Source organism: Phyllobates terribilis, unplaced genomic scaffold (assembly GCF_046119375.1).
Source record: "Phyllobates terribilis strain yellow unplaced genomic scaffold, ASM4611937v1 Scaffold_12__6_contigs__length_324123572, whole genome shotgun sequence".
Lineage (NCBI taxonomy): Eukaryota > Metazoa > Chordata > Amphibia > Anura > Dendrobatidae > Phyllobates > Phyllobates terribilis.
In genome coordinates this window covers 65496805-65516809 of record NW_027362772.1, presented here as the reverse complement: position 1 = coordinate 65516809, position 20005 = coordinate 65496805, and the positions used below count along the sequence as shown (strand labels likewise).

Sequence of the window (20005 nt, the reverse complement as noted above, 5' to 3'; positions counted from 1 at the left end):
ACATATGTTAACTCGAACCTGCCCCTCGACCCAAGGCCAGGGTACGAGGGCCATGTCCCCATCCTCTGCAGGTCCACACAGGATCCACGTTCAGGGAGGAAGATCACAATCAAAGAACCTAGAGCCAAGATGGCTGTGTATTAAATATGAAATATTAAGTGTAAACTAAATGTGAGTCCTCCACCCTCACCCACTACTTGGTTCCCCCTATATCTTGGTTCCCCAGTCTCTCAATTCCCAGTAGGGGCGGCACACTAGTGCCTACTAGCCCCCTTTGGTGGGAGAAGTGCGGTGTTGGATGTGGAGGTGAGGTCCTGATCATTGCACCGTTCTTACCTCGAAGGAGGGATACTATACCCCATTAGAGAGGTGCAGCATCCCTGTGGCGGTCGAACCCTCAGGGGCGCCACATCTCTCCCAGTAATATAGGCTGGTTGTGAGTTGTGTGTGTCTCTCCCAGTAATATAGGTTAGATGTGAGATCTGTGTGTCTCTCCCAGTAATATAGGCTGGATGTGAGCTGTGTGTCTCTCCCAGTAATAAGGGCTGGATGTGAGCTGTGTGTCTCTCCCAGTAATATAGGCTGGTTGTGAGTTGTGTGTCTCTCCCAGTAATATAGGTTAGATGTGAGATCTGTGTGTCTCTCCCAGTAATATAGGCTGGATGTGAGCTGTGTGTCTCTCCCAGTAATATTGGCTGGTTGTGAGTAGTCTGTGTCTCTCCCAGTAATATGGGTTGGATGTGAGATCTGTATGTCTCCCAGTAATATAGGCTGGATGTGAGATCTGTGTGCCTCTCCCAGTAATAAAGGCTGGATGTGAGTTGTGTGTCTCTCCCAGTAATATAGGCTGGATGTGAAGTCTGTGTGTCTCTCCCAGTAATATAGGCTGGATGTGAGCTCTGTTTGTCTCTTCCAGTAATATAGGCTTGATGTGAGCTTTCTGTCTCTCTCTCAGTAATATAGGCTGGTTGTGAGTTCCATGTGTCTCTCCCAGTAATATAGGCTGGATGTCAGATCTGTGTGTTTCTCCCAGTAATATAGGTTAGTTGTGAGCTCTGTGTGTCTCTCCCAGTAATATGGGTTGGTTGTGAGCTCTGTGTGTCTCTCCCAGTAATATAGGCTGGAAATGAGCTCTGTGTGTATCCAAGGTTTTGCTGTGTTCATTAGCTTATGCAAGCGCGGACATAACATTGGTGCAACCTGTTCAGCCACACAAGGGCCCAAGAGGTAAGGGGGCCTACTTCTACCTCCAATGTAGGTGGGATAGTGCATTATGATGAGCTATTGGACTGCAAAGGTCCCATATATTATTCTTGCACAGGGGCCCTCTGCTGTCAGTGTCCGCCAGTGAGCTCATGTATCAGCAAAGTTCCAGAACTGCATTTATTTTGCCCCATGTTCTTTCCTCCTTGTCTATAGCTTGTTTTCTCTGTCCCCCATAAAATACCTTCTTCTTCTCTACTGCGGATCCATGTACAATTTCCTCCCTCCTGCTATCTCTAACACTGATTGAAGTATGTATGGGGTGCAGGAGGCAGAATGCCATAAGGGGCAGAAGCAGGGCAGGAGCCTTGATGGACCTCTAGATTTTTTGTAGAGCACTTAGATTGATAAAGTACTTACAGACACTCTGCAACAGTAAAATGGTGGAAAATCATTAGTGAACTGCATTCAGGAAGCAAATGAAGAACAAGAAAAAATCCAAACAAAGGTGTACATAGCATTTAAAGGAAGATATCAGACAAAGGCAGTTATGGCAAATCAACAGCTCGCATGAACATATAAACATTTCCAACTGACAATGTTATTCAGACAATGAAATATAATCCATGTGGTGTTTATTTTTGTCTTTTTTTATGGTTTACGATCTAGAACATCTTCTCTTTCTCATTAATTTCTACAGGAAAGATCTCAGCGGGTACTATAGCGGGCATAGTACTTGGATCCATTGCGACTCTGGCACTGGTCATTCTGGTTCTTGTCTATATTTTCCGGAGAAAAAAAAACAAGTCACCAAATCCTGGTAAGAAACATGGGAAATAATAAAATATAACAATTTAGTGATCTTGAAAAGGCATTGCTAGAATCGGAATACACAAGGTATGAGCTCTGACTTAGACACTTGGATCAATAGCTAATATAAGGGGGAAAGAGGACATCTGGGTCCTTTACCGGGAAAAGGTGTGTGCAAGTGTTTTCTTAGTGATCGCGAATAGCGTTCATGAAGCTCTAAACCTGATCATATGTTTGCTCACAGCAGAGGGGTCTTCAATGCAGCAAAGTAAAGAAGAACCACCATCAATAACTGGTAAGTAGACCACTGATGGGCAGCAAGTATGAAATCCTCCACTGACTTTGATCAACAGGGAAATGGACAATAGGTCCTCCACAACCCTAGACCACCAGGGTAAGATATTAACCCCATCTTCTGCCTTAATCAACAAGTAAGCTTGTCTTATGCCCCAACTATATCACCAGGGAAGCCGCCAATAACCCATCCATTTATTTAGATCACCAAATAGCCTCTCTAGTATTCGAGACCACATGGGAAAAATCCCTCCATTAGCCCAAATAGTCACGGACGCTGGTATTAACTACTCTACTATCTTAGACTACCAGGGAAGCAGGCACGTACCCTTGGGTTACTACCATAAATCTAGACATGGTACTCACTGACCCCATCACTCCCCAATGATGAGGAGTTTTAGGGATCCCGGGTCCCATGCTTTAACTTAAGTACACCTAAAATGGAGGGGCGAGCTATTGTAGTTATAAAACACCAAATTATTAGGATTCATAATGATGGGGCTCCCAACAATCGGACATTTCTTTCCTAGCCTAAGACATGGTATTAGAAGATGTCCATGGATTGCATGAACAGCCATTCACCGGCATGACCGCCAGGCGATACTCTATTTCCACATGCAGTTTACACAGCAAAATCAACAGATTTTCGGGTACCATGAGCCAGGCCCACAGTGAACAGCTATTGCTGCAGCAGTCACTTTGTTGAGTCCTACGTATGGCTAACACATCTACTGTTGCTCCCAACAGTTCCTCCCAATGAATACACTGGCAAACACAGACCACGAAGACATCCAGTACCGGTATGTTATGTTCACAAATGTGATAGCACCATTAAATGAGATTAGTAGAGATATTGGGTAAGCCTACTCCAATTTTAGGGTTTTGGTAATTATCCAGTTAAGATACCAAGAGAACCAAAAATGAGTGATAGTCATTCATGGTATAATGGTCAGTGTTGGAGATCCTTATGTCATCTTTGGAGTGAACCATTGCATTGAAACGGAAGAATTTGATAAATACATTGTGGAGAAGTTGACTGACGTCATGACTTTACATTGGGGCTTCTGTTCCATATGCCTCCATGGGTGATATAGAAGAAGCTGAACATGGTCAGTCACCTGTTTCCGTATTTCTGAGTTGTATAAAACCCCATTACGCACTCCACAATGATCAGTTGGATCCACATCTCTCAGATATTCATGACATATCCTATCGCTTTGCTATAATTTTCACAGACTGGAACATTTCTTTAACTACCAGAACATCAGGTAAAGTTGTCAGTTGTTCCTAAAGTTGACCCTACACTTCTCACCAATTAGGGCTTGTGTCAGTGCAGCGCTAACAGTTATAAAGAATTGCAATGCCCGTGCATTGCAGTGCTTTATAATAGCAATTAGTGTGCTAAAAGTGAAAGTCCCATAGACCGACTAAGTAAAAAAGTTTAAAAAAGTAAAAAAAAATTGTAAAAATATTTTATTTAAAAAATCACAAAATAAAAAAAAATGAAAACTATATTGTACTCAGAAATGTTTTGATGTTAAAAAAAAAAAAGTAACCATATTTGGTACTATTGCCGCGTTAGTTAACCCGTACAGTGAACACCATAAAAAATAATAAAAAGCAAGGCAAAAAACTATGCTTTTTCATCATACCGCCAAACAAAAGTGGAATAAAACATCATCTTGTCCCACAAAAAACAAGCTGCCATACAGCTCCATCAGATGGAAAAATAAAAAAGCTATAGCTATAAAATAATTATTTTTTTCTATCAAATAGTTTTTATTGTGTAAAAGAGGCAAAACATAAAAAAAATTATATAAATGTGGTATCGCTGTAATCGTACTGACCCGAAGAATAAAGCTGCCTTATCAATTTTACAGCACGCGGAACAGCATAAAAAAAAATAAAAAAAAACAATTCCTGAATTGCTGGTTTTTGTTCCTTCTGCCTCCCAAAAATAAGAATTGAAAGCGATCAAAAAATGTTGTATGTGTCAATGTCATGTCATGATCGCTTTCACTCCTTACCACTGGAGGCTGCTGTTGTGTTCTGCAATTGCCCTTTACCAAGATGGCGGATTCAGAATCTATGGAATCCATCTTGGTTCCATTTGGGCCTACTTAAAGCCACATGGAACTCTCCCTCATTGTTTGAGTATTGTGTCTAGCTATTAGCCTAGTTTCTGTCTCCAGCTCATGAACATTCTTACCCAGTCTGTTCTAATTTATCTACGGATTGTTTCCTACAACTCCTTGCTAACTTCAAGAACTTCTACTACCACTTGCTGTTCCTGCTTGTGCTCCTTTGGCCACTGGTTACCAACAGTACTACGCTAGTATCGTAACATAAGGCTCGGCACACATTTATCCTACGCTTACACCGGGGTTTCCATGTAAATCTCTGAAATACGTAATTCAGACAGAACCCCCGGTGGAAGATTCCCTGTAATAAGGAAGTTGGGGACACTAGACGCTGTCTGACCTGTTATCCGGCGGTGTTCGTCTTTTTAGGAGTGTATAAAAGCGCGGTCCGCCACAGTTTTGTGCACTTCTGAAAAGAAGGATAACGCTGATGTAATGCAGGTGCCGGAATGCAACGCACAGAGACACAAGGCGAGAACAGTCAGAGATGAATATAAACAGTTTATATATATATATAACAGGTATTCTGAACAAGGGATTGGCAAAAAGGGTAATGAACAGTAATTTGAAATGTTAGCAAAATACGAAGTCTCTCAAAGTGATGTGTTGCCCTAAGTCAAGGGAGACACCACGTGAGTTCTTTAACTCTGCATATGGCCCTAGCGGGGGTCACCGGTTATTCCCGCTAGGCCGAAAGTCTTTTCTGGACAAATTCAATTAGATCACGTTGAGCTTCCTTAGCCCCAACCGTTCCCCTCCCAACCTAAGTACCTAAACCCAATTGGCCCCAGTACCATGAGTGAACAGTAGAAGTGATGGCCCTGTTCACGTATGCAGCTCCTCTGCCTTCACTGGCGTGACTTTCCTTGGGCAGCCGTCTCTCAACTCCTCTCTGCTTGACTGTTGAAGGCAATCTCTCAAGCCTTGGGTAGGGGGGTCCAGACCTGGTCTGTTGGCAGGCGACGTCGGGTTCCGCGAACTCACTCAGCACCGCAAGCAGGTTCCGAGTCTCCGCAGCAGGCACAGCACTCGGGTCACATCTGCAAGGGATCCGGAGCTCTTCCACCGGCGCCCGGCTGTGGCACCTCACAGGCCTCTGGCTTAGGACCGCCACGCGGGGCTTCTCAGCATGCAGAGAACACGTCTGATCCTCTCTGCTGCTTGGCGCCAAAAACTCCTCAGGCTTGGCGCGCTGGCCTCTTATCTCCAGGAACTCCTTCCTGGAAGTCACCTGACCGGGTCCAGCGTCTACATCTGCTCTTCCTTCAACTTCTCTTGTATATGTTGGTTCCGTTTGACTGTGTCTGGCCAGCAGGTGGCAGTCTCTCTCCATCTTTGAAGCATCATGTAAGAGTTCTCTTAAAGGCTCTCTCGCCTCTACTACATTCCTCCCTCCTTTTTGTTCGCCAGTCCTCGGGCGAGTGAATTTCTTGCAGGATTGACGTCTCTTTCTAGGCAGTGCAAGCTCAGACAGGAGTTGGGCACACTCCTGCGTTTTCTGTTGGATCTGAGACCAGATAAACTCTTCTTGAGCATACCGGTTAGGAGGAATTCCGGCATTAGCCTGCTCAGTTCTGCGAGGCTCCTCCTGCGGAGGTGACTCCGGGATATCCGATGAATCAACCACTGGGGATTGCAAGTCACTTCTTGATTCATTCTGGGTCCCACTCGGGGTTGGCATCGACGGTTCTGACGGGCCCAACTGCATTGTGGCCCATCCTTCTTCATCCCCCAAGGTTCCTGTATGCGGCACCTCAGCCAATTCGTTTGAAGGCCCAACTTCGTTACAGGCCTCGGCTTCAGAAGAGCAAGGTCGCAGCATGTTACGGTGCAACACCCTGGGTGTCGCGGCGTCATCCCCTTTGGGCCTGACCTCGTAGACTGGGTTGTCGGGGTGAATCTTCTTCACCACCCGATATGGTATCGCCTTCCAACGATGGTCCAGTTTACTCCCAAATCATTTGGCCCTTACCAGCACACGGTCTCCTGGCTGGAGTGATCCACCTGAGGTCGGGGGCCGATCTGCATGCTCTACTTCCTGAAACTTCTGAGCGACAAATCTTCTCATCGTATGAAGCCGGCGCTTATGCTCTTGAATCCAGGTACTCGGGCTACTGCCCGGGCCGGAGTCTTCTGAGTCTAGCTCCAGTTCAGTAATTTCTCGTCCACTCCTTCCAAACTGCAACATGTAAGGGGTGTAGCCAGTAGTCGCATGAACTCGATTATTATACACCCACACCAGCTCGGACACAAATTCGGGCCACTTCATCTTTTTGTCCGCTTCCAGCGTTCGCAACATTTGCAACAGGGTTCGGTTGAAGCGCTCACATGCGCCGTTCCCTTGAGGGTGGTAAGGCGTTGTTCGGGATCGGTCGATCCCATAGATATGGTATAGTTCATCCATCACTCGTCCTTGGAAGCAGGCCCCTTGGTCAGAATGTATTCGCTTTGGACACCCATAAATCCGGATGAAATCCTGACAGATGGCCTTAGCTGCGGCCTCTGCTGTCTGGTCTTTGGTAGGCGTCACTACTGCGAACTTGGTAAAGTGATCAGTCATTACCAAACAGTGTCCGTAACCATTGTATGAAGTTCCGATCATCAGATAGTCAATCATCAGGACTTCCAAGGGTGCAGAAGTTCGGATGGCCTGAATGGGAGCCCTTTGTTCCGGGGGTTTGTTCAACTCACACTGGTGACATGTTTGGCAGACCCCTTCGACTTCTTGCCGCAGTTGAGGCCAATACACCAGCCGTTGCAACCACCGAAAGGTCTTCTCCACACCGAAGTGAGCACCTCTTCTATGAGCCTCCTGGGCTAGCTGCGTTACCAGCGCCTCTGGAACTACTACCTGCCAGGTAACATCAAACTCTCGAGGTAGCTGGATTCTTCGGCACAGCAAGCCATCCTTCAGGAAGAGCCTCTCCCACTGGCCTAGGATTTGTAGGGTAGTTGGAAGTGAAGCGGCCCTGGCTTCCTGGTCGGGTCTTTGACCAAGGGCGACCCATTCTCTCAGCTTTGACAGCTCTGGGTCGGATTGTTGCAGATGTGTCCACTCGTCTCTTGAGCGGCCCAGGATTTGAGTGGGCCTCGGCTCCTCTCTGGTCTCCTCGGCGTCGACCAAAGCAGCGGCAAACTGTCTGAAATCCGGAATCTCGTCGCCTTCTAGCTCCTCATCTCTATCCCTCTTCGGGCCCGTCTGAGTAACCCGGGACAGGGCATCTGCATGAGTGTTCAGAGCCTTGGACCGATAGGCGATCTTATACTGGTATTTGGACATTCTTGCGACCCACCGCTGCTCTAGCGTGCCCAGCTTGGCGTTCTCCAAGTGGGCCAAAGGGTTGTTATCTGTCCGCACTTGCACTTCTGACCCCGACAGGTACTCAGCAAATTTCTCGGTCATGGCCCACACCAGTGCCAGTAGCTCCAGCTTGAACGAACTGTAGGTGTCCGGATTCTTCTCCGTATCGCGGAGCGACCTGCTGGCATACGCAATCACCCGCTCTTTTCCTCCTTGTACTTGAGCCAGCACTGCTCCCAGTCCATGCAAGCTTCCATCAGTGCACAACACGAAAGGATGCAAAAAGTCAGCGTAGGCCAGAATTGGGGCATCCGTTAGCGCCATTTTCAATGCTCGAAATGCCTCTTCTTGTCGTGGGCCCCACTGAATGGGCTGCCACTTGGCTCCCCCAGCCATTCCTCTCAGCAATGCATTGAGCGGGATCGCAATCTTAGTGAAGTCTTTAATGAATCTGCGGTAGTATCCAGCGAGCCCCAGGAATGCCCTCAGTTCTCTTAGATTGGCGGGTGTGGGCCACTTCTGCACAGCAGCTACTTTCTCCGCAGTGGGGTGCACTCCCTCACTGGACACAGTGTGCCCCAGATATTCAATTTCCCGCTTGAAGAGACGACACTTACGAGGCTTAATCTTCAGGCCGTGCCTCCAAAGCCGTTCTAACACTTGTTCCAGTCGGTGGAGATGATCTTCAAACGTAGCGGAATAGATAATGATATCGTCCAGATATATTAAAGTGGCTTCAAAGTTGAGGTCCCCCAAGCATCTCTCCATCAGTCTTTGGAAAGTTCCCGGCGCATTTGTTAGCCTGAACAGCATCCGATTGAACTCAAACAGGCCCATAGGGAGAACAAAAGCTGTCTTCGGGCGATCCTTCTCAGCTACTGGGACCTGCCAATAGCCACTGGCCAGGTCGAGGGAAAAGAAGAACTTGGCGCTTCCTAGCGCAGATAGAGACTATTCAATTCGGGGGAGTGGATAGAAGTCCCATATTGTACAGGCATTCAGCTTCCGATAGTCTACACAGAATCTTAGGGTACCATCCTTCTTCCGGACCAGCATGATAGGAGCCGCCCAAGGAATCTGACTCTCGCGGAGTCAGAAGCTCGAGACCCCACGGTATGCTCCACAACCGTAGGGCATCTTAGTTTAACGGCTGTCCCCGTCTCCTCCTTTCTCGGTTTGGACAGTCTTTGGAGATATGCCCCCTACCACCGCAGGTCCAACACTCTGGTCCTCGTTCTACCGATAGGTCAGGTGCATGACGTGTTGGGGCCTGGTAGGAACGTCTTTCTCACTCTGGTCTCCACCCACGTGGGGCAGTAAGATGCATCGACAAGGAGGCAGCAGGGGCCTTTCTAATAGTGTTCTGCTCACCCCGAATATCTCGAATTTCCTGACGTATCCTCCGTACCCAATCAGACTCCATGCTGGTGAATCCAGGGTTAATTGCCTCATGACTTCTAACTGTGGCTTTGAGAACAGGAACTTCTTTCTCCAGGACTCTAGCTTCAGCCCCTACCTCCAGGATGCCAAGATCAGGGCTCAAACGCAGCCGCTCCTTCAAGATCTGCCTCAGGGAAGGGTCTTTCAAGCCAGCAATCAGTTGGTCACGCAACACTTCATCCAATGGTCCCAGTCCTCGGTTCCCATCTCGAGCCTTCTTAGTGATATGGGCCGTCACTTCCTGTAATGCATTAACATACTGATTTATGGTCTGATTTTCCCCTTGGACCCGCTGAAACAACCGTAGGCGCAAGTGTCCCAGATCTGTGGTGTCACCGTGCATGTCCTCTAGGATTTTTATCACTTTGTCCACGGTGTCACGGTCCCCAGGTGGGCGGTACATCACAGTTTGCCGGGCCTCTCCATCAAGGGTTAGGAGGGCCAGTTCCGCCTTGGCTGGGGGATCGAGGGGGTACATATGCAGCATACTTCTCAGTCTTTCTACCCAGTCCCACAGTGACATGCCATCCCCCGTGAATTTGGGAAGATGATTGAGCATAGCCCCCAGGGGTATATGGTTCCGGCCAGACCCAGCTCCAGACTGATCTGCCATCTCTGCGTCTGAATGTTGCATCCTGCCGACTACGCCAAATGTAATGCAGGTGCCGGAATGCAACGCACAGAGACACAAGGTGAGAACAGTCAGAGATGAATATAAACAGTTTATATATATATATATATATATATATATATAACAGGTATTCTGAACAAGGGATTGGAATAAGGGTAATGAACAGTAATTTGAAATGTTAGCAAAATATGAAGTCTCTCAAAGTGATGTGTTGCCCTAAATCATGGGAGACACCACGTGAGTTCTTTAACTCTGCATATGGCCCTAGCGGGGGTCACCGGTTATTCCCGCTAGGTCGAAAGTCTTTTCTGGACAAATTCAATTAGATCACGTTGAGCTTCCTTAGCCCCAACCGTTCCCCTCCCAACCTGAGTACCTAAACCCAATTGGCCCCAGTACCGTGAGTGAACAGTAGAAGTGACTGCCCTGTTCACGTATGCAGCTCCTCTGCCTTCACTGGCGTGACTTTCCTTGGGCAGCCGTTTCTCAACTCCTCTCTGCTTGACTGTTGAAGGCAATCTCTCAAGCCTTGGGTAGGGGGGTCCAGACCTGGTCTGTTGGCAGGCGACGTCGGGTTCCGCGAACTCACTCAGCACCGCAAGCAGGTTCTGAGTCTCCGCAGCAGGCACAGCACTCGGGTCACATCTGCAAGGGATCCGGAGCTCTTCCACCGGCGCCCGGCTGTGGCACCTCACAGGCCTCTGGCTTAGGCCCGCCACGCGGGGCTTCTCAGCACGCAGAGAACACATCTGATCCTCTCTGCGGCTTGGCGCCAAAAACTCCTCAGGCTTGGCGCGCTGGCCTCTTATCTCCAGGAACTCCTTCCTGGAAGTCACCTGACCGGGTCCAGCGTCTACATCTCCTCTCCCTTCAACTTTTCTTGTATATGTTGGTTCCGTTTGACTGTGTCTGGCCAGCAGGTGGCAGTCTCTCTCCATCTTTGAAGCATCATGTAAGAGTTCTCTTAAAGGCTCTCTCGCCTCTACTACACTGAGTCCAGAGTATCTCTGCTGCCTCATTATAGTGAATGGATCCCTCGGGGGTTTCATCTGAATCAAGTCATTCGGAAATTTAGATGGAAACCCCAAGATAAGTGCTCAGTGTAGAGCGCAGGATAAACGTGATCCAAAATTTTATGTACAATGTTCCTAACAAAAGCTACAACTCAATACCCCCAAAAAGCAAGTCCTAACTCAGGTCCGTTATCTGTCAATGGAAATATAGGCGACTTGTAAAATATAGAGGAATGTTCTAAAAAAGTGCTATGGCTCCTCACCTTCACAAGAAATCCAGCCCCTATGTACAAGAATATAACTGCTATAACACTGCTCCCTATGTACAAGAATATAACTACTATAATAATACTACTGACTCGCCCCCAGGGCCGTGGGGTACTCTGCAGCCGGGCCTTATGGCTGCTTTTGGGGGAGATCACGGTGATTGGCCCGGTCTGTGACCCAGGGCGGTCAGTGCAAAAAGGGGAAATTATTTATAGGAAATTTGGAAAGTTTGTGACGCCACCTGTGGAATGTGGCTAAAGGGAGTCGCCGCTGCGGAGCAGTCCTCTGGAGCTGGTGTTACGGCAGCAGGGATGGTGTGGCTCTCCACAGGTAGAGCTAGCTCCAGGGCAGTGTAGGGGTAGTGTAAGTTGCGCTGGGCATTGTAGTGCAGGGAGGGAAAGATGGCGCAGATGAAAGAATGGACGGAGGCGGTGAGGTGCAGCCATCCGAGTCTTTACTCACAGTTCTTATGACAGTTCCACTGGTGCACTGTACGGGTGCCAGCCTACCACGTCGCGCTGCGTTCACCAGGCAGGGGTTCAGGTCTTCCTCAGGCAGATTAGGAGTACCTGACAGAACCCCACTTTCTTGTGTTCCTAGCCAGACCGTCTTCATGCTGGGTCTTTCTCCCTCCTGCCCTGCGCTGCCCACTCTCAATCCCGCTCGGGTGCTCTGAAGTCCCTCCTGTTTTGTCAGAGTTCACAGACCTGCTTGACCCTCACGGGGATTAGAATGAGGCTTTTGGCAACTGACTATATAAGCCAGAAGCCTCCGGTTTTTCCAGCCGAGACCTGGAGTAACACGGCTGGACCAGGGGCCGGTCCCCTTCTTGCGGCCTACGATCCCTCTGTCTTCTGACAGATTCGGGGCATACGGGTGCCGTCCTGCACTCGCCGTACCCCCAGGGATCCCTTCTGTAGATCGGAGCCTACTCCTCTGCTCCCCTCCTGGGCCTCTAGCACTAGGCCCCAACTTGTGGAGCAGAGCTCCTAACGAGACTCTGCTCCCAGACTGTCTGTCCTCTGAACCACACTCCTCACTCTGCCTTACGTTAAGATGTCTACCTTTTATATATCTACTATATGAGTGATCCCATAAACTACTTCCTCCACCCACACCCACTACTGGTTCCCCCTACCTTTGGGTTCCCCCCAACCCAGCCAGGGTCAGGGCTCAGCAGAAAACTACATTGCGTCTTGCCCCTCCTGCTGGCCTGGGGTAGTGTAGTGTTGGATGTAGGTGTTGGGGTTCCGAGCAGCACTCCCTCCTTTCCTGAGAGAAGGGAGACACCACACCTCTGGGTGAGGTGCAGTACCTCTGTGGCGACCGAACCCTCAGGGGCGCCACATTCCTCCCCAGTAAAACACAGCATGTACGCGGGCTGGAACAAAGCAAAACATGGCATAAATGACATGCAAATTTTTAAGATGCATCAGCATATAAGATTATAAACACAACATTTCTTCCCTTTATGGGAGGCACATCACTTTAAACTTTACATTATAAAATACTCTTTGTAAAAAACATTTTTCAAGAGAGTTCCTGCACCAGGGTGCAACAGCAGCATGAGGGACCCGTCCGCAAGCCCTCAACGTAGGCCCTGGGCGTGGCTGCAGGGCATAGATGATCCAATCCTGGACCTCGTCTTCCGCCACGCCAAACGGGTTTTTGTTCTGCGGTAATGGTTATACTTATAAAACCAATAGGGTGCACTTTAAGAAGTGCTAAACTATTTATAATGGAAAGTTCTTAGGGAGATCACTGTCCTCTTCCCTACTGTCTCTATACCCTTATGGGTACCTAAGAAAACATACTATAAGAAAACATGTTCAATACTGCAACACAGCACCCGGATGGGTGACTATATACAATGAGTCCAGTCCCATCTACTGTTCCTAGTAATGGGGTCCCCTCCTGGGGTACTCCTCATGTTTCCCTGACCCAGCCGGGTCACGAGGGACTTCCTGCAGCGGTGCATCCTTGTTGGCATGGTACACATGCAAGGCATACCAGCCACGCTCACCATGATGCCGGGTGAACGTGACATGATCTCCCGGATACAGGTTCCGGTCGGGATGGCCTTCTTCCAACTCGGGCTCCACATCCCGCCGGTTAACGAATATGTCTCTGTTAAATTCGGGACTGCGGATGAAGCCCCACCCAGCCTTTAAATTAAATTTAACAATGAGGCCTTCCTCGCGGGGGCTGGGGTGGGCTGACTCCGCCTGGCAGACTTGCGCCTTGGCGGCCTTGTCACGGGCCTCCAGGCGTTCGCTGCGTGCTTGCCGGGCACGCCGCTCTTTTTCTTATTGCCGAAGCTCCCGCCTGCAGAACTCTTTCCTCTGCTGGGCGGCGGCCTCGATTTCCTGGGAGAACCCCATCAGGTCCCAGCATAACTCCTCTCCGCCGGGGCAGGCAACCGGGGGGCGCTGGTACTGGGAGGAGCGGGCACCGCTGCTGATCCTCGAAGCGGGCGGACCAGTCGAAGGCCGGCGCGTCGTATCCCCGCTCTAGTGCCCGAGGCGGAGGTGGCGGGAGGGCTTCCAGCAGTAGGCCCGCTGCTTCAGCGCCCGGGAGTAGAGGTTCTGGAAGGACACTGTATAAGCGCTTCTCCGGTGCAGCGCTCGGAGGTGGAGGTTCCGGGAAGGCTCTAGGTGGGAGGTTCTCTGCTTCCACGCCCGGGGGTGGAGGTTCCGGGCTGCACAACAGTTCCGGCCAGGGCGTGACAGCATACGGCAAGGGCTGAGGAAGAGGCCCAGGAGCAGGTCGGCGCTGGCAGTGCCCGGGACTGGGGATTCTCTCCTACCTGCTCCTGTACTCCATACGGCCTCCTGGTTCTCCATGAGCTCTGCCGGGGCTGGTGGGCGGCTGCTGGCATCCGGTTTCACTTTCCGTCGTGCCGCTAACTTTTCCAGCAGCTCGCTTTTCCATCGGGTGACCGCTGCCTGCTGGGCTCACTCCACCTGCTGGCCCAACTCGAGGACCTTGCTCTCGAGGAACTCCTTGTCTTCCGGGGACAACTTCTCTACATCTTCCTCCATGGTGAGGGGGGTGACTTGGTGCTGCGGCAGGCCAGAGGCGGAGGCTGGACTCTTGCTTCCTTCCATCCTGGCTGCCGGGTGCGGTCTGGCTAGACGGGTTGAGACCACACCCTGTCTCTATTCCTTTTCTCCTCTTCCTCTCTTTTGGGGGCGGTCCCATGGCGATTTGCTGTCGGTCACTCCCTTTGACGGCCTTCCTGCCTTGACGGACACATCTATGCGGACAGTCACTGTTGCAAGGGGCAGGGTATGCTTTTGGCGCCATTCTGGGACCCGGCCCACGATGGGAGGTTTCATACTGTTGTCTTTGATCACGCACATAATGGCGCCCGTTCTTCTGGGGTGGACGCCATATTCAATGTAGTAAAACTGTCCTTAGGCACACAATACCCGCGGATAACGGGCTGGTCACGCATCCTGTCCATGACGCCAAGATCTGACTCGCCCCCAGGGCCGTGGGGTACTCGGCAGCCGGGCCTTATGGCTGCTTTTGGGGGAGATCACGGTGGCTGGCCCGGTCCATGACCCAGGGCGGTCAGTGCAAAAAGGGGAAAATATTTATAGGGGATTTAGAAAGTTCGTGACGCCACCTGTGGAATGCGGCTAAAGGGAGCCGCCGCTGCGGAGCAGTCCTCTGGAGCTGGTGTTACGGCAGCAGGGATGGTGTGGCTCTCCACAGGTAGAGCTAGCTCCAGGGCAGTGTAGGGGTAGTGTAAGTTGCGCTGGGCGTTGTAGTACAGGGAGGGAAAGATGGCGCAGATGAAAGAATGGACGAAGGCGGTGCGGTGCAGTCATCCGAGTCTTTACTCACAGTTCTTATGACAGTTCAACTGGTGCACTATACGGGTGCCAGCCTACCACGTCACGCTGCGTTCACCAGGCAGGGGTTCAGGTCTTCCTCAGGCAGATTAGGAGTACCTGACAGAACCCCACTTTCTTGTGTTCCTAGCCAGACCGTCTTCACGCTGGGTCTTTCTCCCTCCAGCCCTGGGCTGCCCACTCTCAATCCTGCTCGGGTGCTCTGAAGTCCCTCCTGTCTCGTCGGAGTTCACAGACCTGCTTGACCCTCATGGGGATTAGAATGAGGCTTTTGGCAACTGACTATATAAGCCAGAAGCCTCCGGTTTTTCCAGCCGAGACCTGGAGTAACACGGCTGGACCAGGGGCCGCTCCCCTTCTTGCGGCCTACGATCCCTCTGTCTTCTGACAGATTCGGGGCGTATGGGTGCCGTCCTGCACTCGCTGTACCCCCTGGGATCCCTTCTGTACATCGGAGCCTACTCCTCTGCTCCCCTCCTGGGCCTCTAGCACTAGGTCCCAACTTGTGGAGCAGAGCTCCTAACGGGACTCTGCTCCTAGACTGTCTGTCCTCTGAACCACACTCCTCACTCTGCCTTACATTAAGATGTCTACCTTTTATATATCTACTATATGAGTGCTCCCATAAACTACTTCCTCCACCCACACCCACTACTGGTTCCCCCTACCTTTGGGTTCCCCCCACCCCAGCCAGGGTCAGGGCTAAGCAGAAAACTACATTGCGTCTTGCCCCTCCTGCTGGCCTGGGGTAGTGTAATGTTGGATGTAGGTGTTGGGGTTCCGAGCAGCACTCCCTCCTTACCTGAGAGAAGGGAGACACCACACGTCTAGGTGAAGTGCAGTACCTCTGTGGCGACCGAACCCTCAGGGGCGCCACACAACTCCCAAATCCAAATGCCCCTCTCCATTCTGAGCTCCACAGTGTGCCTAAACCATATTTAGCGTCACATGTCTGTAATTTCTGTAGCGATGAGAGTCCGCCTAATTTACAAGTGTATGTCTCCAGGAGCACAAGCTGGTCATAATGTACTGGGCTCTACAATGTACGGGCACTACAATGTACTGGGCACTACAACGTACTGGGCACTATGTAACGGGTCTGGGAGGCGGAACCTCTGAGCAACTATACAAGGGGGCGATCCTTGTAAGGAAGCGGGTGGTGACCAGGGAAGACGGGCAGGTAGTCACAGCAAGTGACCGGGGCAGTCTCTGGGAGAACGGGCAGGGGTCACAGCAAGTGACCGGGACAGTCTCTGGGTATAGGGTTGGTACGACCTGTGACGGCTGAGCCTCCAGGTAGGCTCAATTGCAAAAAGAACTTCGGCACTCCATACATGAAAATATAAGAAATATTGTATCTAGACTAATGTCACTTTGAAAAATGAAAGTTTTTTGCGCATAATTTGGCCAATTTATGTGTGCCCATCAACCACGACAAGGTCACCTTCGTATGATGGGAAACTACGCTACGCTACCACTGGATATGCCACTCTTGGGCTGTAAGCCTGTATGGACAATATGTCTTTGCTTGGGCTTTTAACCTACAATGTATGGGCTGGTAGAGCTAGTTAAAACCACCTGTGACTGAATGGGAGGGACACATGGTCAGAAAAAAGGCTGTCAAACTTCTAATAGTGTGAACACGTACCTGCTGCAATGCTCCAGGAGCGGGATCCCAAAAATGATTAATAGAAAAAAGAGAGGGGTCGCTCACTGGTCTATTCGGGTGCTCTGAAGAAAAGAGTAATCTCAATTGCAAAAAGAACTTCGGCACTCCATACATGAAAATATAAGAAATATTGTATCTAGACTAATGTCACTTTGAAAAATGAAGGTTTTTTGCGCATAATTTGGCCAATTTATGTGTGCCCATCAACCACGACAAGGTCACCTTCGTATGATGGGAAACTACGCTACGCTACCACTGGATATGCCACTCTTGGGCTGTAAGCCTGTATGGACAATATGTCTTTGCTTGGGCTTTTAACCTACAATGTATGGGCTGGTAGAGCTAGTTAAAACCACCTGTGACTGAATGGGAGGGACACATGGTCAGAAAAAAGGCTGTCAAACTTCTAATAGTGTGAACACGTACCTGCTGCAATGCTCCAGGAGCGGGATCCCAAAAATGATTAATAGAAAAAAGAGAGGGGTCGCTCACTGGTCTATTCGGGTGCTCTGAAGAAAAGAGTAATCTCAATTGCAAAAAGAACTTCGGCACTCCATACATGAAAATATAAGAAATATTGTATCTAGACTAATGTCACTTTGAAAAATGAAGGTTTTTTGCGCATAATTTGGCCAATTTATGTGTGCCCATCAACCACGACAAGGTCACCTTCGTATGATGGGAAACTACGCTACGCTACCACTGGATATGCCACTCTTGGGCTGTAAGCCTGTATGGACAATATGTCTTTGCTTGGGCTTTTAACCTACAATGTATGGGCTGGTAGAGCTAGTTAAAACCACCTGTGACTGAATGGGAGGGACACATGGTCAGAAAAAAGGCTGTCAAACTTCTAATAGTGTGAACACGTACCTGCTGCAATGCTCCAGGTAGGCTAGGAGGCGGATGGCAGGTGTGTGCTCCCAGGTGAGCAGGCGAGAGTCTCTGGATAAGCAGGTGGTCACAGCATGTGACGGCGGAGCCTCCAGGTAGGCTAACAGGCGGATGCAGATGAGTGCTCCCAGGTGAGCAGGCGAGAGTCTCTGGATAAGCAGGTGGTCACAGCTTGTGACGGCGGAGCCTCCAGGTAGGCTAACTGGCAGGTAGCAGATGAGCACTCCCAGGTGAGCAGGCAAGAGTCTCTGGACTGGCAGATGGTCACAGCACGTGACGGCAGAGCCTCCAGGTAGGCTAACAGACAGGTAGCAGGTGAGCGCTCCCAGGTGAGCGGGCAAGCTGGTCCATAGACAGACTGACAGGTGTCGGAAGGCAGACCGTCGGACCTCAGGCTAGCAAGCAGGAATGCGGATGACAGGCAGGAATCAGGCAGCAAACTGGCAGGACACTGGCAGGCAACTGGCAGGTAACTGGCAGGTAACAGGCTACGGGACCTGAGGGCTGAAGCAGAGTAGTGAACAGTGCAACAACATTGCTCGGGCACCTCCATTTTGGAGGAGGTGTCTTATATATGGTGAAGTCCTCCGGCCATTGGCCGGGGACTCCTTAGGACGGCGCGCGCGGCCCCTTTAAGAGGGAGGGAGCGCGCGCGCGCCCTAAGCACCGTGGCCGGGAAGGAGCGCGCGCTGCCAGCAGAGCGGGAGGAGGACGCCGGGCTCGGAGCGGAGGGGTGAGGGGAACAGCGTCCCTGCCTAGCAGGGGGCGGGGACGCCGACGCTACACACTACAATAGCAGATTTGCAATTTTCACTCCGCAATATCCACTGCTTGTTTCTGGAAAACACCCATGGAGTCAAATCATCACTAAACCTGTAGATAAATTCCCAAAGGAGTATAATTACCAAAATGGGGTCACTTTGAGGGGAGGTATTCTGCTCTTCTAGCACTTAGGGGCCTCTGTATATGGAGTCTTCAAACTATTCAAGGAAAATCTGCACTCCAGAATGCAAACAGCGCTTCGTCCCTCGTTGAGTCTCACCGTGTGGCTAATCAGTACTGTACAGCCACATATGTGGTATTTCCACGTTCAGCAGTAATTGTGTGGCAAATTTTGATGCCATTTTTCCCCATTTCCCCATGTGAAAATGTAAAATCTATGGCTAAAACAAAATTTTTGTGGTAAAAATATAATTATTTTATCTTCACTGCCCAATGGTAAAAAAATAATTGTGACACACACCTGGTGTCAATATGATCACTATACCCATTGATGAATTCATTGAGAGGTGTAGTTTGTAAAGTAGGGTCACTTATTAGGGGGTTCTTCTATTCTAGCACCTCAGAGGCACTCCCAGTGGGTCATGGCACCCGCAAACCATAATAGTAAAATCTACACTATAATATGGTGCTCCTTCCCTTCTGAGCTTTGCACTGTGCCTGATAAGTAGTTTCCGATTACATGTAGGGTATTGGCGCACTCAGGAGAAATTGCACAACAAACTGCGAGGTCCATTTTTTCCTATTAGCCCTTATAAAAATTTGGGGCTAAAACAACATTTTAGCGGTAAAAATGTAATTATTCTTTATTTATTACCCAATGGTATAAATTTCTGTGAGGCACATGTGGTGTCAACATGCTCACTGCACCCCTAGATGAATTCATTGAGAGGTGTAGTTTGTAAATTGATGTCACTTATGGGGGGTTTCTGCTGTTCCGGCACCTCAGGGGCTCTGCCAATGTGACATGGCACCCTCAAACCATTCCAACAATATCTAAACTCCAATGTGGCGCTTCTTCCCTTCTGAGCTTTGCACTGTGCCTCAAAAGTAGTTTTCGACCACATAAAGTTTGGGCACCCCTGGTCAAAATTACTGTTATTATGAACAGTTAAGCAAATTGCAGATTAAATGATCTAAAAGGGTTAAAGTTAAAGATGACATATTTCCTTTCTATTTTTGGCAAAAACAAAATTGTCATCTTTTTGTATATTATCATATTTTACATTTTAAAAATTACAAAAAGGGAAATGGGCTGATGCAAAAGTTTGGGCACCCGGCATAGTTAGTACAAAGTAGCATCCCCTTTTGCAAGTATCACAGCTTGTAAACACTTTTTGTAGCAAGACAAGAGTCTTCCAGTTCTTCTTTGAGGGATTTTCATCCATTCTTCCTTGGAAAATACTTCCAGTTCTGTGAGATTGCTGGGTCGTCTTGCATGCACTGCAATTTTGAGGACTAGCCACAGATTTTCAATGATGTTCAGATCAGGGAACTGTGAGGGGCATTGTAAAACCTTCAGTTTGTGTCTTTTGTGGTTGTCTATTGTGTATTTTGACATGCGCTTAGGATCATTATCCATTTGTAGAAGTCATCCTCTTTTCAGCTTCAGCTTTTTTACAGATGGTGTTATGTTTGCATCAATAATTTGTTGAAATTTCATTGAATCTATTCTTCCCTCTACCCGTGAAATGTTCCCTGT

General features: G+C 49.4%; 1 protein-coding gene across 4 annotated transcripts in view; it reads left to right on the top strand.

Moving 5' to 3' along the window:
• The window catches only part of LOC141172074 (cell adhesion molecule CEACAM1-like), a 60188-nt gene that overhangs the window by 28950 nt on the left and 11233 nt on the right, over positions 1–20005 (top strand). For 3 of the 4 annotated variants that reach the window (XM_073655903.1, XM_073655904.1, XM_073655901.1), the window contains 3 exons: positions 1904–2023; positions 2258–2308; positions 3055–3107. In XM_073655903.1, coding sequence (XP_073512004.1) covers positions 1904–2023; positions 2258–2308; positions 3055–3107 — 224 coding nt within the window. The remainder of the gene's footprint in view (positions 1–1903; positions 2024–2257; positions 2309–3054; positions 3108–20005) is intronic. The other variant, XM_073655902.1, reaches the window with a different exon arrangement.